This window comes from Sinohyriopsis cumingii, chromosome 15 (genome assembly GCF_028554795.1).
Source record: "Sinohyriopsis cumingii isolate HCF-2022 chromosome 15, ASM2855479v2, whole genome shotgun sequence".
Lineage (NCBI taxonomy): Eukaryota > Metazoa > Mollusca > Bivalvia > Unionida > Unionidae > Sinohyriopsis > Sinohyriopsis cumingii.
In genome coordinates, this window is record NC_142975.1 from 55,186,095 (window position 1) to 55,204,741 (window position 18,647).

General features: G+C 34.3%; 1 protein-coding gene across 2 annotated transcripts in view; it reads left to right on the forward strand.

The window, feature by feature from the left end:
- The first annotated feature begins 4,513 nt into the window (after window positions 1–4,513).
- LOC149781830 (uncharacterized) overlaps window positions 4,514–18,647 on the forward strand; it is a 38,738-nt gene continuing 24,604 nt past the window's right edge. For both annotated transcript variants that reach the window (XM_089936010.1, XM_089936011.1), the window contains exons 1-2: window positions 4,514–4,711; window positions 15,850–16,098. In XM_089936010.1, coding sequence (XP_089792136.1) covers window positions 4,645–4,711; window positions 15,850–16,088 — 306 coding nt within the window. In that variant the 5' untranslated portion in view covers window positions 4,514–4,644 and the 3' untranslated portion in view covers window positions 16,089–16,098. The remainder of the gene's footprint in view (window positions 4,712–15,849; window positions 16,099–18,647) is intronic.

Sequence of the window (18,647 nt, forward strand, 5' to 3'; positions counted from 1 at the left end):
AAGAAAGGTTTTATTTCTTCTCTTTTTTAAAGGATGGTTTTTAACTCAAACACTGATGAAGCCAGTCATAATGAAATCTCAGATTTTAAAAAAAACATTAAGTCATATCATTTGCTCATTTGTAACTTAATTTGTTTTAAGATCACCAGGGCATAAGGCCAGATTAGTATAGTGGTCATGCATCATTTGTATGTTGTGTGGTGCCCATCATCTGTCCATCAACAGTTGCTTGTTACTGCTCTGGAGCCTGTATTTCTCATCTAAATTCAGTCAGTTTGGGAATATAGGCTTATATAATATCATCAAAGTCTCGGTGATAATTAGGAAGAGTCTTGCATATTAATGATTTTGCATCTGATCATCTGAGCTTGAAAGCACTCTAGAAACCATATTTCTGATCTCATTTTGATCAAACTTGAAATATAGATTATATCATCAAGATCTTGCATAAGTTCAGTAATGAGTGAGATCCACAAATATTAATGAGTAGATGTTACATCAGATGTTATAGCAACAATTGTTAGATGCTGGTATTTTTACAGTTAAAGAGATTTTTATGGACATTTGTCCAATATATTTCTTTATTAAATATAATGTTTGACACCTTGCAAAATGTGGAATAATGCTAATGTGTAGTGGACTTATCTGAGATAATTGCAACTTTGTTTTATAAATAGACAAGTTGAGAACCCAAACCACCAGTATATCAATACAGATGTGAGGGCTGTTTTATTGGAGTAATTAATGAGATCTTTTTTATCTGAGTGGACAAGTTTCTTTCATATATATATATATATATAGATATATAGATAGATAGATAGATAGATAGATAGTGTGTGTGTAACTCCTGGTACCTGATTTTGTCTGATTTTTGTAAGTTTTACTCATGACTGTAAATAATAGTGATTATCTCTAGCTGGATTTGGCATACATGCATAGATTCTTTTTTAAGATATGAATGTAAAATTGCATTGGATCTATATATAGATGCTTACATTTGTGTTTAAAGTTACTAGTAATATAGTTTTTAGTCAATTTGTTTGTACGGTTGGGGCTTTTTCCCATTGGACAGGTCAGTCTTGATGGAGTTGCTTCAGCGGCTTGATGGAAAAATGCTATGCACGCCACGCTTTCTCACAGAGCCGTCAAGGGTGACCACCGCGGAGTGGACATTGTCTCCATCAAATGGGCGTGGTTTTCCTGTGTATGACTCCTGCAAGCATGTTCTTTAGAGGTTTAGAGAGAGGTGCCAATTTATCAACATCATTATCAGATGAATACACATTTCGGCTAGTTCTAATGAAGGTTATGTGATAAATATAATACCAAATCAAGTTTTAGATAATCTTAACATAGTCACAATGCTTCAAAGACTACATATACTACTGTACTTTTTTCATTTATAAAAGGCTGACATTTTGCAACAAATTTACATTTTCACTTATCTAAAGAAATCTGAACAAACTTACAAACTGACTGGATTAGACCTTGTTGATCAGTGCAAAGTTATTCGACTGTTTAAACATGTAAAGCAATCTTCTGAGGTATGTACATTTACATTCCCGATGACAGCCACTTCTGTTTTTAAATTTTTTTAATATAGAAAACACTGAATTTACACTTATATGTGAACCACCATTTTGTCCTTGAAAAGTGAAAACCCAATCATGAGGCTGAATATACATGTACATAACTATAAACTGTTGTTCAGTTTTGACTGCATTTATACTGTATGGGACTGGTCATTTAATCAATTATTCTTTCCAATTGGGGTATTTTTTTAATTCTTTTATTCATCACAGGATAAATTTATTTCAAATAATATAAACCTTTGGAAACAGAAATGGTCTCTCCCTGATAAAGAATTGGTTTGAGCAGATGTTCTGCAGAAATCAAGACAGTGACCATTGTAAGCACTGTTATAAAATTTTAGCTTGAGAAGGCAGTTTTAATTTCAACTCGGAAATGGTGTATTTCTAACATGAAGCCATCTGACTTGGCACGTTGTACTTTACAGCTCAAATTAAGGTCCTGTCATTAACAGGTAATTGTTCCATATCATTTTGAGCTCAGTATGGAGCATTTAATTGATCTTGATGCAGGAGTTTCCATAAGTAAATGAGAGCACTGGTGGCCTAATTGGTTAGAGCATCCACCTCGGATGCAAATCCTAATTGAGTCATACCAAGGCTTATAAAAATGTTACTAGCAGCTGCCTCGCTTGGCACTCAACATTTAGAGGCTAGTGTTAGGACTAGTTGACCCAGTGTCAGGATAATGTGACTGTTGAGACATGACGCCACATGTCTGCGGCATGATGCTGCAGTGCTAGACATCACAATAAACTACCACACTGCAGACATTGTAGCAATATGTACCGAGTAGGAAAAAAAATCATTTCCAGTATAAAACAAACTCAGAATTTATTCACAAATGGCTATTTATACATGGTTTGTATAGCCTTGAAAATTCCTTGAATCACCTGGTTGCCTTGAAAACTGATTTTTTAAAAAAAGATCCTTAAATTTTTTGAAAATATATTAGAATTTGTTGTCCTTACTCCTTTAATTGATCTGAGAAAATACGAAAATTTAAACCAAATAAAATGTTTTACTTGTTTAATTCAGAACTTTTACAATTTACATTTAAAAAATAAATAAATAAAATGGGATAAAAAAAGTAAATCAAATAATATAGTTCAAGACCAGATTTAATCACTTACCTACTGTATGCTTTAGCAACATGCTAATTAGAGTATGTTTTTTCTTCTTATACTTTTGTACATGTAATATTTATGCAGTGATAAAGTAACAGGAGGAGAAAGTTCAATTTCTATAACAAAAAATACTCATTTAAATTTTTGGGAATTCTTGGAAACTGCTTCAAAAGTTCTTGACAAACAACTCTGATATTGTAAGAATTTTAACATTAACAGAAATAATTATTTTTACCTGTTTGTTTTTTCCAAGCTTTACCATATTATGTATTGCCCACTTGTTTATTACACCTATATTGGGTTGAAAAATGTTTGGTTTGCCCATGAAAAGTCCTTGAATTGTCAAAAAGTTTGTTAAATATTGCCAAAAACTTGTTGAATATTAATTTTAAGGAAATACACAATGTTACAATTGAATAAAATACATAACTGTTTCAATTCAAATGTGTTGTGAAATTTCCGAAAGATAGTGAACATATAAAAATAAATATAATGGGATAAAACTGAGTGGACCAAGTGATGCACAAGCGGTTAACAGTCTTTGGTGGAAGTTCAGTTTCAGTAAGACAGAATCATCCTTGAAAACTCATGAAAAGTCATTGAAAAAAAAACAGCACAAACTATGGTCTAGGATGCTCTTGCTGCCTTTAGCAATGATTACAATGTTATGTATATTTAACTTGTTTGTTAGTGTTTTTTTTTTTTTTTTAAATATATGCTATTGTTACTGTAACATTGTATGTTTAAATTCACCTTGCCCAAAACCAAGTTCATTTTCTACTTGACTGGAATCATTGATTTTGGTTTTGTAGTAAATGTGTTTATCTCAATCTGAGTTTAGAACTTTGGAAATTCCCCATGAATTGCTGGGTCTACCTGTTTTTTACTACACATTTTATATTATAATTTAGTAATAAATTTCTAATTTCAATTAAGATTTTATTTTGTAAAATTAAGAACCTTCTGTAAGGTTATTTTCCATCAAGTAATGGTTTTTTAAAATGGAAAATGCTAATTGTGACCAGAGGTCAAGTAATCTTGTTACCCATAACAATTATTTATTCATTCTCTAGGATCTTAGCAGAATCAGCATTATTGTTTTGTCCAGAAGTTTATTTGGGCTGGAATTTTATTTATTCAAATTATTCAATTTAAGCGATTCTTCTCTGGAAATACAAAGAGCTCTTTAAAAAAAATTCTCGGAAGTAGAGACTTGAATTATGGTGAAATTTCAAATACCGATATTTTCTTGGATTTTTTTAAATTGTGATCTAACAAAAGACTGTTGGTACATGGCCACAACACAGGCTATCATTGGCACATCAACACTTTCAGCATTGGAGTTCCAATGAAGCTTATTCAGAACTTTAAACGTTAAGGCTTGTGCCTGTAATTCTAGGATTATTTGGGATTTACTTCGCAATAACATAAGTTTCTTTTATTTTAACATTTTCACTTTTTATTCTTGGGAAATAAATTATTTGTTGAATTTTACAAAGCTTATTTCTTATCACTGTTTTCTATTATTTTAAGACCATAGAGTCACAATAACAATATTTTTAAATTTACAGTGTTTGATTTAACTCTCATAATATGGCTACAATGTCATTTTGATCATACATAAAAAATTTCAGAAACATCATCCACCCTTAAATTGACTAATACATACACACACACACACACACACACACACACACACACACACATATATATATATATATATATATATATATATATATATATATATATATATATATATATATATATATATATATATTGCTTCTTTTTTGCAGTTTTCACATCATGGAGTGAAACACATAATCAACATTCGGACAAGTTTACCTTACGGTCCATACTTATGGCAGAGATCAGTTAGTTTCTTGTTGGGTTTTAGCTGGTCAGGACCAATAGCTTATGATGTTTTGAAGATGGAGCAATGTTCAGAAGAAAATCAGTCTTTACAAAATTCTGGGAGCCAAGAAGCAGATGTTGAAAGTAGGTCTCTAATATCAGAGTTATATCCCTTTAAGATTATGCTCACAGCATAGCAGTAATTGCAAGAGTTATTCATAGGTGGTTTTTTTTTTTAAACAGACTTTTAAAACAAAAAAGTAAATGTGTGCAAAACCTGCCATTACAACCATCAATGCATAAAAATGTGTGTGAAGGTGAAATATAACAGGTCATGCTATATTTTTACACAGCAAAAACATATTGTCTATTTATGTATACCACCTGCTCTTAACAAAAGCTTCCAGTTGGTCCCTTGAATGGTTGGTATACAGTGATTTCATGTATTTTCTTTTGGCTTTTATTAAAGAATCTTTATATCACCACCATCATATGTTACAATGATGTCCATCCATATGTGCATCGATCTGTTTTGTTTTTTGCATCGTAACTCTAATTCCCCACCATCTATCATACCTAGTATTTGGAAGTTTCTTGCATTTGGAGCAAGGAAGAAGCCTATTGATTTGCAGGCTGAAAAGGTCAGATGTCAAGGTTACATATTTTGAAGAAGGATAACTGCTTCTGAATAGTAAATTGACTTGTATGGCAGATACTTTGACCCGACTTTATAAATGACTTGCATTTGTAAGAAAAATTACTTAAGAAATATGGTTGCTGCATGATTTCTTGAGTTCTTTATAACCAGCTTTGACCAAACTTTATGGATGGTTTGTATTTTAGACCAGAAAGACACTTGTTTATTTTGGGGGTTAAAAATGTCAAATTTCAATGTCAGAGGACTGAAATAATGACAAACAATTTCCACAAACTACTTTAATTTTGTGTCACATACTTTGACAAAGTGTAGATGGTTTGCAATTGAAACAATGAAGGCAGATGATAATATTGGGTCAGAAGGTTAAAATAAAAAGTCTGATAGACTCTAAGAAGGAAACTGGTTTCCACTGAATAAATCAGGTCCTTTGACACAGAGGTCAATCAATAGGTCAAAGGTTAAGGTTACCAAGACTGAAAGAGAAAATGGTTTCTGCAAAACAGTTTGAATTCTGTGTATTTGCCTTGATCAAATTTTGTGCATAGCATGCATTTGAACCAAGGAAAACACCTATTGATAAGGTGGAACATTATTTGGCATTGCTACTCAGTGTCACTTAGCAACATTGACATACCCTAGTTAATTGGGTTTTCCATTAATTAATACATGAGTATCTGACCAATGGAAAAGGATTTTACAAAAAGAAGAATTATAAATTCAGGATGTAAAATGAGTAAAATTAAGGGCGAGAACTGTTCGTTTTAATGAGGTCATCTTGCATGTGTTTGGCTGAGCTTTTAGCCACTCAAGAGATGGTATTTCTGGTATAGCCATGCCAATGTCCATTGTTCAGTGGAACACAGTGTTGAGTTTATCAGCTTCCATGCTATGAGAGAAGTTTTTAAAAAAAATGTGAACTCAATTATGAGGGATTTTGATGATGTATAATCAGAGATAGTATTGGACTTCTCAAGGAATGTGGTTTGTATAAAAAGTCTGACCCAATATTTAAGGATATTATTTTTTTCCCTTTGTTTTTTTAAACATTTTATTTCATATATGTTTGCACCCAAGGTTCACAAGTTTCCCAGAGTCCTTGTGGAATAATATCTTATGTGAAACCTTGAAAATTCTAAGTGTGATCTTGACCAACAAATTTGACCAAGTAGATGGGTAGTGGCCTTTCAAAGGTATAAATTTCATGGGTTAATCATTCACAAATAAAGTGCTGGATTGTAATATCATTAGTTGCACTATTTACATACAAATGGTAGGTAGCCTATCTTGTGCTGAAAAATGGCATTAAATCCCACAACAAGAACAACAACAACTAGTTTATTTACTTGTCTGTCACACACATGGGCAAATAATATGTAGGCAAGACCAAAAGAGAATTGCATTGAGAATAAAACAACTCAGAACATGAACAGAAAGAAGGATATCCAAACATTTCAGCCTGTCCAACCATAGCCTAGATTGTGTTAAGTATCAAATAATAAGCCTTATGTGACTAACCCAGTCTTTTCTAGTAGCAACATTAATTATAAAAACTGATATTTTAGGGATACACCAATTACACTTACTACAGCAGGGTTAGGAATTAACAGGATTGATTAAATGAGAGGCCAGGAATTATATTTTATTTACAATACATACATACCTTTCTTACTTAGCAAACAGGCAAATATCATAAAGATGTTGGACAGGTTTTCTTAAGAGGAAGACCTAACCATGTTAATGAGGTAATCTTGTGCCTGATGGCTGAAGGGTTTTTCATATCGTTCTTGGGTTTTGATACAGTTTGATAGACCTTGGTAATTAGATTGATACCATGAATTAGTATGATAATTGAGATCCAGACATAAATTAGGTGATCTTGTATCCTATTGGTTGAGCATATCAGCACTGTGGCAACTTTTATTTTTTAAAAGTTTGATCTGACTTCTTGTATCATTAAGATGCACGATGAATTTGATTAAACATATTTATGAGGTAATATTGGATCTGGTTGGCTGAGCTTGACTGGCTAGAGACTGAGTTCCAGTCAGATTATGCTCTAGCTTGATAAATTAGCTTGTATTATCATCTATCACTATGACCTTGGAGAGATTTTTAAAACAGCAAGATCTGCCATATTGTTGCAGTGATTTGGATCTTATTTGCTGAGCTTGTTAACCATATTGTCTACATTTCAGATCTTATTTCAATACGTGGTAAATAGGTTTTTATCAAGATCTTGTATAATTTGTTATTGTTGGTTTAACAACACTTTTAGTACTATTATGGCGAGGAATAATGGGGGCTGATTGCTTTTCCCATGGGTACTGTGAGGCAGTCAACCAAGGCAGGCCTGGGTGGGTATCATGCCAGCGACCCTTGGGTTGTGAGTGTGCTGCTTTCTACTAGCTGAGTTCCCATGGCTCGCAGATCTTGATTAAAAATTAATTATGCCTTTATGCTTGGAAAGAAGTTAGAGTAAAATAAATAAAGTTGGCATGATACAAAGGTTGGGAGAGTTAAATAAGGTTGTGTTCTTATACTGATACATAAGCAGGTCTAATGAGATTGTCAGCTATCACAGTTATGTAAGCCAGATGAGCAATATCAAATCCCCTTGGGCCAGTTTTAAAAAATACCTTGCCATAAGACCAAGTTAGCTTATAGTTTTTGGTCCATCTTGTGCCATACTTTTTTTTCTTCTGAAATCTGCTTGGCTAATTTCAACCAAATTTGCCTGGGAACATTTTGGCATAAGGGACTCTGAAGTTTATGCAAATACAGATTTGCCATTTAATATGGTGTCCATTTCTAAAAACAGAAAAATGCTGAAACAACTGAACAGAATTGCTCTGCAGACCATGTTTTGTCACAGAGTCGTTGAGGATGACTGTCTTGGAGTGGATGTGGTATCAAATGGGCATAGCTTACTGCATATGAAGACCCTGCAGTCATGCTCTATAGAGGTTGAGAGGGAGAGAGAGATGCCATTTTATCTACACTGCTATCAGATGATTAAATACATTTGCTAGTGCTGATGAAGATAATATATGATGCCAAATCAAATTTTGCATAATATTATTGTATTTCCAATGCCTCAAAAACTGTACTAAAAAATACTATTTTTTTTTTCATTTTCAAATGGCTGATTAACACCTTTTGCAACAATTTATGCTTTTATTTTATTCAAAGAAATCTTTTCAGACTTAATGCAGAGACTTGACAAGACCTTGTTAATCTTTTGAACAGCGCAAAGTGATGCAACTGTTTAAACATGACAAGTAATTCTTGGAGGTATGTCCATTTAAATTCCCAATGACAGCTGCTTCTGTGTATGAAAAAAAAATAGAACCTCTGAATTTACACTTAAATGCAAAGCACTTATTTATTCCTTGAAAAGTAATTACCCACTCATGAGGCTGAATATACATGTACACATTTACAAGCTTTAGTTCAATTCTGACTTCATTTATACTATATGGGACTGGACAGTTAATTTATGCTTCTTTCAAACGGGGGCATTTTATTAAATTCTTTCGTGCATCACAAGATGAAATTGTTTCAAATTATATGACCCTCTGGAAACTTAAATGGTTTTCTCCCTAATAAAGAATTAACTTGAGCAGATGTTCTACAGAATTATAGTGACCATTGTAAACACTGTTATAAAATTAGAATCAGAAGATGATGTCAGTTTCAGCATGGGAAAGGCGTGTTTCTAACATGAAGCCGTCGGACTTCGTGCATCGTAGTTTACAGTTCAAATTATGGTTCCATCATTAACAGCGGAAGCTTGTTAATTATTTCTAATTAACCTGACCTCAGGGATTTGTTGAAATGAATAATAGTGTAGAAAATTGTCAAATCTTAAAATGTTCAACAAATTTAAGGCATTCTGCGTGGTGGTATCCACGTCAGGGTTGGCAGGTCTGCTATTATCTGATCATTCTTTTAAAGAAAATTTAAAAACTAAATTTTTATCATGATAAAAAAACTAATCAGTCATATAGAAATGATGCATCAAATCTTAAAATGTTCATAATATAGCTCTAAGACATTTAATTATTTCAATGCAATTTCCTGTCTGTGACTATTGGAATGTTTGGCTATTGAGACAAAAAATAAAATTAAAATAAAAATAAAACATAGAAACCAATTTATTTCAATAGTATTTAGCTATTTTCTGTATTTGGTGCATTGCTTTGCTTTGATAAGTCTGGTTCCTAGAGTGGTATTTAATAGTATCCTGCCAAATTGGGAGTCTGTTAGCATGGATCTAGACTGTTGATACACCACCAAACAAGATTCCTTTTTTTGTTTTCAAAAACAAGCAACATTTAATTCGTGTTACAATTGTCTACGTCAAAACTCAAATTTTGTACTGTACAGATAATATACTATTGATATCATGATTTCATTGGAAGTAATAGTGAAACTTCTTATCATCCTTGAGGATATCTTTAAGTGCCAGTTCAGGAATTCTTTGAAACTCAATTGCCCACAATGGTCCATATCTGTGAAACCAAGCTCTTTATTTTACGAAGTATTCTTTGATCACAGTTACGAATGAGTCGGTTAATTTAAGGTAGTTTATGTTAGATACACAATAATATTTTTAACAGTGTTTGATTGATCCATGAAGTGAGTTCACCTGACACACGACCGGGGCCACTAGATTTTAAGTTTGTAGGATTTGCGTGCCTTTTCTTTTAATCCACCACCTTTATTTGATTCAAAAGATAATTAACATGATAATACAAAAGATGCCAGCTTTTAATTCAGTGCAACACTACAACAAATACTTCTTCAAGTCAGTTATCAAAACATGCGGTCGGTACTTTATTAGATTCTCAGAGAGACTCTTGCAACATAGCTGTTACGGTAGATTGACACATTTTACATTTAAGTACACATTGCATTTATGATGATTACACTTAAGAGGAACTAAAAGATAGAATTAAAACACAAATTAAACCTAACAAAAATTATTTTATTGGTATTTAAGTATTATTGTACTGCCTACACTAGGTGTGACATTTTCATTGATCGAAATTTACTGGAATTTATTTTAATTACAGTGTACTAAGAATGTCGTCTGGAAAGAAAATGTAACCACTTATACAAGTTCTTATTAAAAGTTGATAATTTCAAAATGTTGGTTAAAATGTTGAGGTCCTATTTACCATTTTCGCCTTCAAAACGAGCAATATATCATCGTTTCAGTTACCAATTTTGATCGCGACTTTCTATAAGCTTTAAGAAATAGGGATAATTTTTTTGTATTTACTGGTTTTAAAAAATGGGATCCAACCTGACCCCATGTTATAAGCAGGTTTGCGAGTTATCGAGGGAGTGGTGTAATTTGATGAGTGGAGTGCTTGCATTTCATGGGAGGCAACAGCTCTAAAAGCTAGTCAAAGTAATAACTGGTGAACCATTCTTATAATTCAATCTGTCATGCCAAGATTATTTAAAACATGTGACTTTCACCCAGTAAAATCTGGCCTCTCAGGGTTGACACGCATAATAGATTTTAGAAAAATGATCTTAAAAAATTCAGAATGAGAATCTTTGGCTTTTATCAATTCATTATATTTGCTTCTACTTCGATATCATGGGAAAAAAGTTAAAATTATTGTTTTAAGGCCTGTTACTGAATGTATATGTAGTTAATGGTATGTCAGTAAAATACTGGCTACATATTGCTGATTAAAAGTTGAATATAATAATAAAAAATAAAGGGGGAAAAAACAGTACACCACTCCCTCGATAACTCGTGCCCTGATAAATCATGAACCCGTTATAACGCGGTGTCAGGCATGGATCCCATTTTTTAAACCCGAAAATGCCCCAAATATTTATCCCTATTTGTTGAACTTGAACAAAATCACAATCAAAATTAGTGACGGAAACTTTGATGTGTCGCTTATTTTATCGTTGAAAACGGTAGATAGGACCTGGAAATTTTAATCAACACTATGAAATATCAAATTTAAAAATAGCTCATACAATTTTTTACATTTCTTTCCAAACGACATTCCTAGTACCCCACAATTAACGATATGTAAGGAAATTTCTATCAATGAAAATGTCGCGCCGAGTGGAGGCAGAACTTTAATAAATAAATACAAATTAAATAAATTTTTATCAATTGAAATTTGTGTTCTAGTTCCATCTTCTAGTTCCATTTAAGTGTGATCATCATAATTGCAATGTGTCCTCTTGTAATTAAACGTAAAATGCATCAATCTACTGTACCAGCTATGTCTGCGAGCGTGTCTCTGAGAACCTAATTAAGTGCCGACCGTGTTTTGATAACTGAATTGTGGAAGTATTTGTTGTATTGTTGCACTGAATTAAAAGCTGGCCTCTTTTGTATTATCACATTAAATGTCTTTTGAATTTAAAAAAAAAGGAGGTGGAATAAAAGAAAGGTTAAAAAGCACAAAAATGGGACTAACTTAAAATCTAGCGGCCTCGGTCATATGTCAGGTGAACTCACTTCATTTGATCATTCGAACACTGTAATAAACGCTATTGTGTATCTAACAGAAACTACCTTAAATTAACCGACTTTTTCTTAAGTGTGATCAAAGATAACAAGGCAGCCAAGCAAAATGAATACTTCATAAAATATCGAGTTTGATTTCACCGACACAGACCATTGTGGGCAAGCGAGGTTCAGAGAATTATTGAACTGGCATTTAGGGGGCCCCGAGTGGCCGAGCGGTCTAAAGCGCTCACCGTTCCGGATCACTGCCATCTCACCTCTGTCTGCGTATGTTCGAGTCCAATGCTCGGCTAGCGTGGGTACGTGGGAAAGCCTGCCAGTAGCTTCTCGTGGGTCGGTGGTTCTTTCCTGGGTTTTCCAGGGTTCTCCCTCCACCAGTTATACTGGCCGCCATATATGGCCTATCTTGTGCTGAAAAATGGCGTTAAACCCTAGAACAACAACAACTGGCATTTAGAGATATCCTCAGGGATGATAAGAAATTTCATTATTACTTCCATTGAAATCACGACATTAACATTGTACTAACTGAACAATAAAACATTGAGTTTCGACATAGACGTGTCACAAAAAAATGTCGCAGGTTTTTGAGGGAAAAAAGGAATCTTGTTTGGTGGTGTATCAACAGTTAGTCTAGTTCCCAAATTGTGGACTACTGATTTGGCAAGATACTACTAAATACCACTACATTAACCAGACTCATCAAGAAAACAAAGAGCAGTGACGTATTACACAGATTTTTCACATACACGTGATGGTTGTTCAAACCAGTTGGAATGATCTTTCATATGTTGGATATTTTGAAGAAGAAAAAAATGTTATTTAAACAGAATAACGAACAACTTCATTAGAAAAAGTGCATTATTAAAAATGATTATCGACTTGATTGTAAAATGAGGATTCAGTCATTAAACAGCCCAGTTCCCTAACGCCGCCCCCCTCCCCCTCCTCAGTTTTCTCAATGTCAAAGCGATATTTTTTCTCCAATTTTCAGAGGTCCCTCGGTAACTCATGCCTCGTTTATTGTGCTGTCTATGTTTGTGCACCCCGTTGTGTGCGAGTTATCAAGGGAGGGGTGTGGTTAGAAAATGACAATTGTCTAAATTTATCTTCCTCATGATTGTTAATGTTTACTGTGGATAATAAAATCGCATCCCAGCTGAGTCGTACCAAAGACTTGTAAAAATGGTGATTAGCAGCTGCCTGGCTTGGTGCTCACCATTAAGAGCTTTGTGTTTGGACTGGTTGGCCTGGTGTCAGGATAATGTGATCGGGTGGGACATCTGGGTGCTACATATCTACGACATGATGCCTAAGTGTTTGACATCACTATAAGCTGTCACACTGCAAACATCATAGTGATATGACTAAAATTGTTAAAGCTATGTTAGAAATCTAAATCACACAAACACATACTACTAAAACTTTATTTATGTGAGTTATGTAATTGTTGAATGCACTCTGGCTATGACATGTAGATGATCCTGATTGAAAATGGTGATGTGACATCTGATACACAGCCATCTTAAAAATCCTATTATTGCTACTCCTCATGAGGGGATAGACATAATAATGCTTTAACTTGAAGATACCCCTCAAATGTAATGGTGTTAATTTGACATCCAACATAACGGCCAGCTTGAAAATCTTGTCATTTTTTCCAGAATTGACGTTTTCTTAAAAAGAATTCTTATCACATTAATATGGTCCAAAATGAAAATGGTTGCAGTCTAGCATATATTATATATATTTAATGTATATTGTGTGCTTGACCTTTGTAAGTGATTAAATGTAGAGTTTTTGTCTACCTGACTTTTTTCATTTGTTCTTTAAAGCTGTTGACTTAAATTTGAGTTCAAGACCTGGGATTTTCTGCTGTGAGATTCTGTTGTGTCTTAGGCCAAGTGAAGTATATGTATAAAGAATTTGGTTAACAATTATTAATTCCTGTTTAATATTAGTTTTTGGGAATCTTTGATCGGAGATAACTGTATAATTGTGTTCAGTTGTAATTTGAGAGGAATTATTTATTTAAATTATTCACTGGAATTAGAAAATGCTCATTTATTTTTTTGCACTAAAACTTTTGGGAATAATGAGGACCCCTTCAAAGACATTCTGGATTACATCATTGTGATACATCAAGACATTCAAGACTATTGAAATTCATTTAGAACATTCAATACTTTTTGATTTGTGACACCATGTCGGTAGTATCATGCCTTCAAACCTTAGCTAAGAGAAGATCAATGTCTGGTGTATGATGCTGAATGGAGAATCTTTTATGACTGGTGTAGTAGAAAAATGTGAATCCTAGCTGGCCCTCTGTGAGCGCATTGTCCTATTTTCTTCTCTTTCAGAACGAAACCTTGCTTTGTTTCTATGATTAAGGGCAATTGAGCAGCCCTTTCCAGTTCTCTCAGATTTTCAAAAGCTCTTGCATTGGGACAGATTCTCATTTAGCAGACGTGATCGAGTATTTTGAAATGCAAAGACCAGTGTCGTGGTCTCTGATGTCTGAATGTAATCTTTAATGTCTTGTGGTCTATAAATAAAAACCCTATGAAGCTTCCTTTGACAAGCTTACCCTCAAGACTGTTTTCTTGCTTGCCTTGGCATCAGCAAGACAAAAGAACAAGCTTCAAGCCAACTCCTCTATCAGTTTCAGTGGGAATATGAGTCAGGTTCTCTCCTTTGCCAGTCTTTTTAAGCCAGAAAAAAAAACAACCAGCATCCTTCACTTGCTCCATTCTCAATAGATCCCCAGTCTCAACTGTATCAGTGCTGGAAATAATCAAGATACACTTTTATGTCCCGTTGGGGCTCTACATTTTTACTTGGAAGCCTCTAAACGAGAAGGACGGGTAGGAAGCTTTTTTCCTCCCCATTAAAGGTTCAGCTATTATTTCAGCTTCCACCATTTGTAGGTGGATTGCGTTAACTATTAAGATAGATTGCCAGTCCTTTATTTTGGATTGCGTTAACTATTAAGATAGATTACCAGTCCTTTATTTATAGGGACCCCCACCCACCCACCCCCGAACATTAAAGCTCATGAGATTTGAGTCATTGTTTCCTCATTTGTCTTTGAAGGATGTGTTGGAAGCAACATTTTGGCAATGTCACACTACTTTCTTCTCATTTTTCCTTCACTTGTTAGCCCACAAAGTGAAAGCATTTTCTCAGTGGGCCTAATCATTGTCACTCAAAAGGTGGCCCATGCAGATTCCGTCTCACAGAAGTCTGATCTATTCGTGTCAGTAGTCCTTGTGTTCTTTTTTTATTTGCCACTTGTGGGATAATTGGCCTCCCTCCAAACTGGTAAATTCAGCTACGCAATAGCAACATATATGGTATTATTGATTTTATAATGTTTGGGGGGGGGGTAAAACTAATTTATATGATGTAATACTTAACTGTTGCTATTGCCAGATTCCCTGTTCCTGCCTAACACTAATGTCCCACTATGTTAGGCTGTTCTCTCAATATAATATAGGGACAGTGGCACTCGTGTCCAGTATGTGAGGTTCTCATCCAGGGATGGTCCAATGTTCTGAAGCTTTTGGTTCACTCTAATCGGAGAACGAAATTTTCATCATTCAGTGTATTTTCCTCCTGGAAAAGTACTAGCTATGCAGTAGCAAAAGGTTCGTATTACATGATTAAAATTCGTTTTATTTCCCCCCAACAGACTTCTTTTCTACTTCTGAATGGGATGATCATATATCAACATGGCTTTTCACTTAAACTGTTCTGGTGATGTCAGAATGGTCCTAAATGAAAATGGTATCAACATGATATCTAATATGTCCACAACAGTAGTTAAATCTTGTTATCGTTGAAGAATATCAGAAATGGTTTTGACACTTGTCCTATACTGAATTCGTGGAAATTCTTTTTGCCTAGAAGAGTGTTGATCCCTTTAAGCGACTCTTGAAACTTGCTGCATATTGATGTCTTCATTAGTAAATATGAATGTTGACCAGTCATTGAACTGTGTTCAGGAGAGTTATGCCCTATATTTTATTGAATACTTGTTTCCAAAGGTATGATGCAAGAGAAGTACTTTACATGAGCCAAATTTCTTAGCATTCCTCTGTTTGTTTCTTTTCAAAGCTGCAAATCAACCAGCACCACCCATGCAACAATCAGGCACAGCTGTTGAAAAGGAGATTATAGAGTCTAGAGGTGCCATTGGTGGCATTGCAGCTAATGAGTATGAAAAGAGTAATGGGGGAGGGAAAACATCAGAACCAGCACAGACCAAAAATGGAGACCAAAGCAAGACAAATGGAAGAAAGAAGAAAAAAAAGAAAAAGAAAAAGAAAGAGAAAGAACATGAAAAGAAAATTTGATTCAAGAAAGGTATTTTCTTCACCTATGTTCTATAATTAGGTTCAGTAATGTTTACTCAGTGTGAGAAGTGCTACAATTATTCACTTACAATTTCCCTATGAAATAGTAACTGCCACAGTGTCAGTCATTATGGGAATTCTGAATTTGGGCAATGCAATTTTTATACCCTCTAATCGAAGTGGGATTACACGGTAATTATGTCCATCTGGCACAGCCTTATTAGTACAACTAGTCCTGCAGTTTTTGATGGATTGCCCTGAAATTTGGTAAATAGAATGGTCATCACCTAAAGATGTGCATATCAACAAAACATTCGCCCCCCACAATTTCTGTCAGAGTTGTTGCCCTTTTTTAATCTTGTTAGCACAACTCGTCCTACAATTTTGAGAGATTGCTATGAAACATGGTAAAGTTATTGCACTTTTTGTCTAGTGGCTTAATACAGTTGATGACTTAATCTCACAGTTGCAATTAGACCCACAGTTTTTGATGGATTGGTAACTTGGTAAGTACAGTGGGACCTCACTATAACGTGCTCCGTTATAACGTGAATTCGGATATAACACGGTTGTGGCGTGCCTCCCGAAATTTCATATACATGTATTTTTCTTATGCACAAAAAATTTCTTAAAAAGTACGAGAAAAAAAAAACGTAAAAAGTTGCTGATCATTTTGGGATAGAGATCGCATATGAATAAAAAATGCAAGAAGATCATGGCTAGGCTCCTGAAATTTTATATGTATTTTTCTCATATACGAAAAAGTACTTTTTTTTCTTCTTAAAAGTAAGAAGAAGAAAAAAACGCATAAAAAGTTTATTCTGGGATCGCGTAGGTCTTCGCCAATGTCACAGACTTGTGTTGTTTTTCCTTATTGGCTGCAAAACATACCATGTGGCCTTTTTATTTGTTGGCGACATTGTTGGCTGTTTAAACTTTTATATACAACCATTGGTTTGGAGTGCAGAAATTCAGAGGCCCCATGAAAGGAAGCCACAAACTAGATATAAAATGCACTGAAATTTATCTATTGGTACATAAAAAAATTCTTTGTCTATACTGACAAACCATCTAAACAGTGCATTGTTATATCATAATCCACTTATCCTGACATCTAGCACGAGTTCTTTATGTTGTGAAATATCCAATTTTTTGTTGTTGACATTTCTGGTAACGGAGATCAACTGGACGAGGCATTCTCTCGTAATCTGTCTTTCATGGGACTTTCGGCCGCTCGCTAGTAATTAATATATTTACAAAGACTGGCATTTGTGTGTGGATGGTAAGTAAAATTCCTCTTGTTTTCACTCAGAATTAAATCCTTCAGAACACTCACGTTTTCTGTAATAATCCATGTCATGAGAACACATGCGTCTCTATCATCCGTTGACCCTTTGTTAATTTTCAGACACATGCATAGAAGGCAGCATCATGCTGCAACCACAAATGTAAAAAAAGTATATAAAAAATTCTTTTTGGTTTATTCAGTAGGCATGGAGGGACAGTAACTAGAATATTCTAAACGACAGCCAATTCCTTTTAAAAATGTATCTAGATAAAACAGTTTGCTGAAATTTCAAAGGAAACAGATTACCTTTGAAGCACCGACTGTTATGAAAACGTACTCAGCAAATGGAAAAAATCCCCATCTCAATCATGCAATACAATTATTTGATGTTGCCATCACAGTAAGAAATGGACATTTGTTTGGTTCTCCAAAGTTCTTCTTTAGCGGCGACTTCAAAAGCGCATGCACCCTTCATCAAAGAAAGTCAGCTACAGCCTTTCAATAACAGCAAAGAAGTTTTCTTCAAAGGAAGTTAGTACCAAACTTAAAATAAAAGTGATGGAATCTGACAGCTTTTTGCATTTTCCAGCATGACTGGAACACTTTAACTGTGCTGTGCAAGTTTACTTTTTGTAGGGAAAAAGTTTATGCTAACGGTGGCTTAAAACGCAAACTAACTTTTACCGACTTCGAACTTACTTCAAAGTAAATGTGCTTCATCATTCATTACGTGATTGTGCTGTGTTTTTTGCACTGAATTCAGACCAATATGACCTGTTACAAAAGTAATGAATATTTTCGATGGAATCACTTGTATTGTGGATTCAATGTATATGATGAGGTTTGCAGGTGAGTACACTGCGTTGATACTCTATTCATGCTATACATTAGACATTTATATATAAACAGTATTCACATATATGTACCAATTCATGGTTCTCTGAATAAAGTAAACTATTATATGATGTCTTCTCTCTTTTTCACTACAGGTGTATTTCTCATGTAATGTGCATTAATTCAAGATACCAACTGTGCCGATGAAGCACATATTTTTTTCCGCCCACATTTATTAACCCCCCCCCCCCCCTGTTTTTGGGGGGGTTACATTTTTTTTTCAGCTAACTGACTTGGTTGCATATAACACGGTTCAGTTCATATACACGGTCAGATTCTATGGCTCCCAACTACCGTGTTATAGCGGGGTCCCACTGTATGTTGATCTCCTGAAGATGCATTTATTGTCAAGTGACTTTGCTCCTTCAATTTTATTA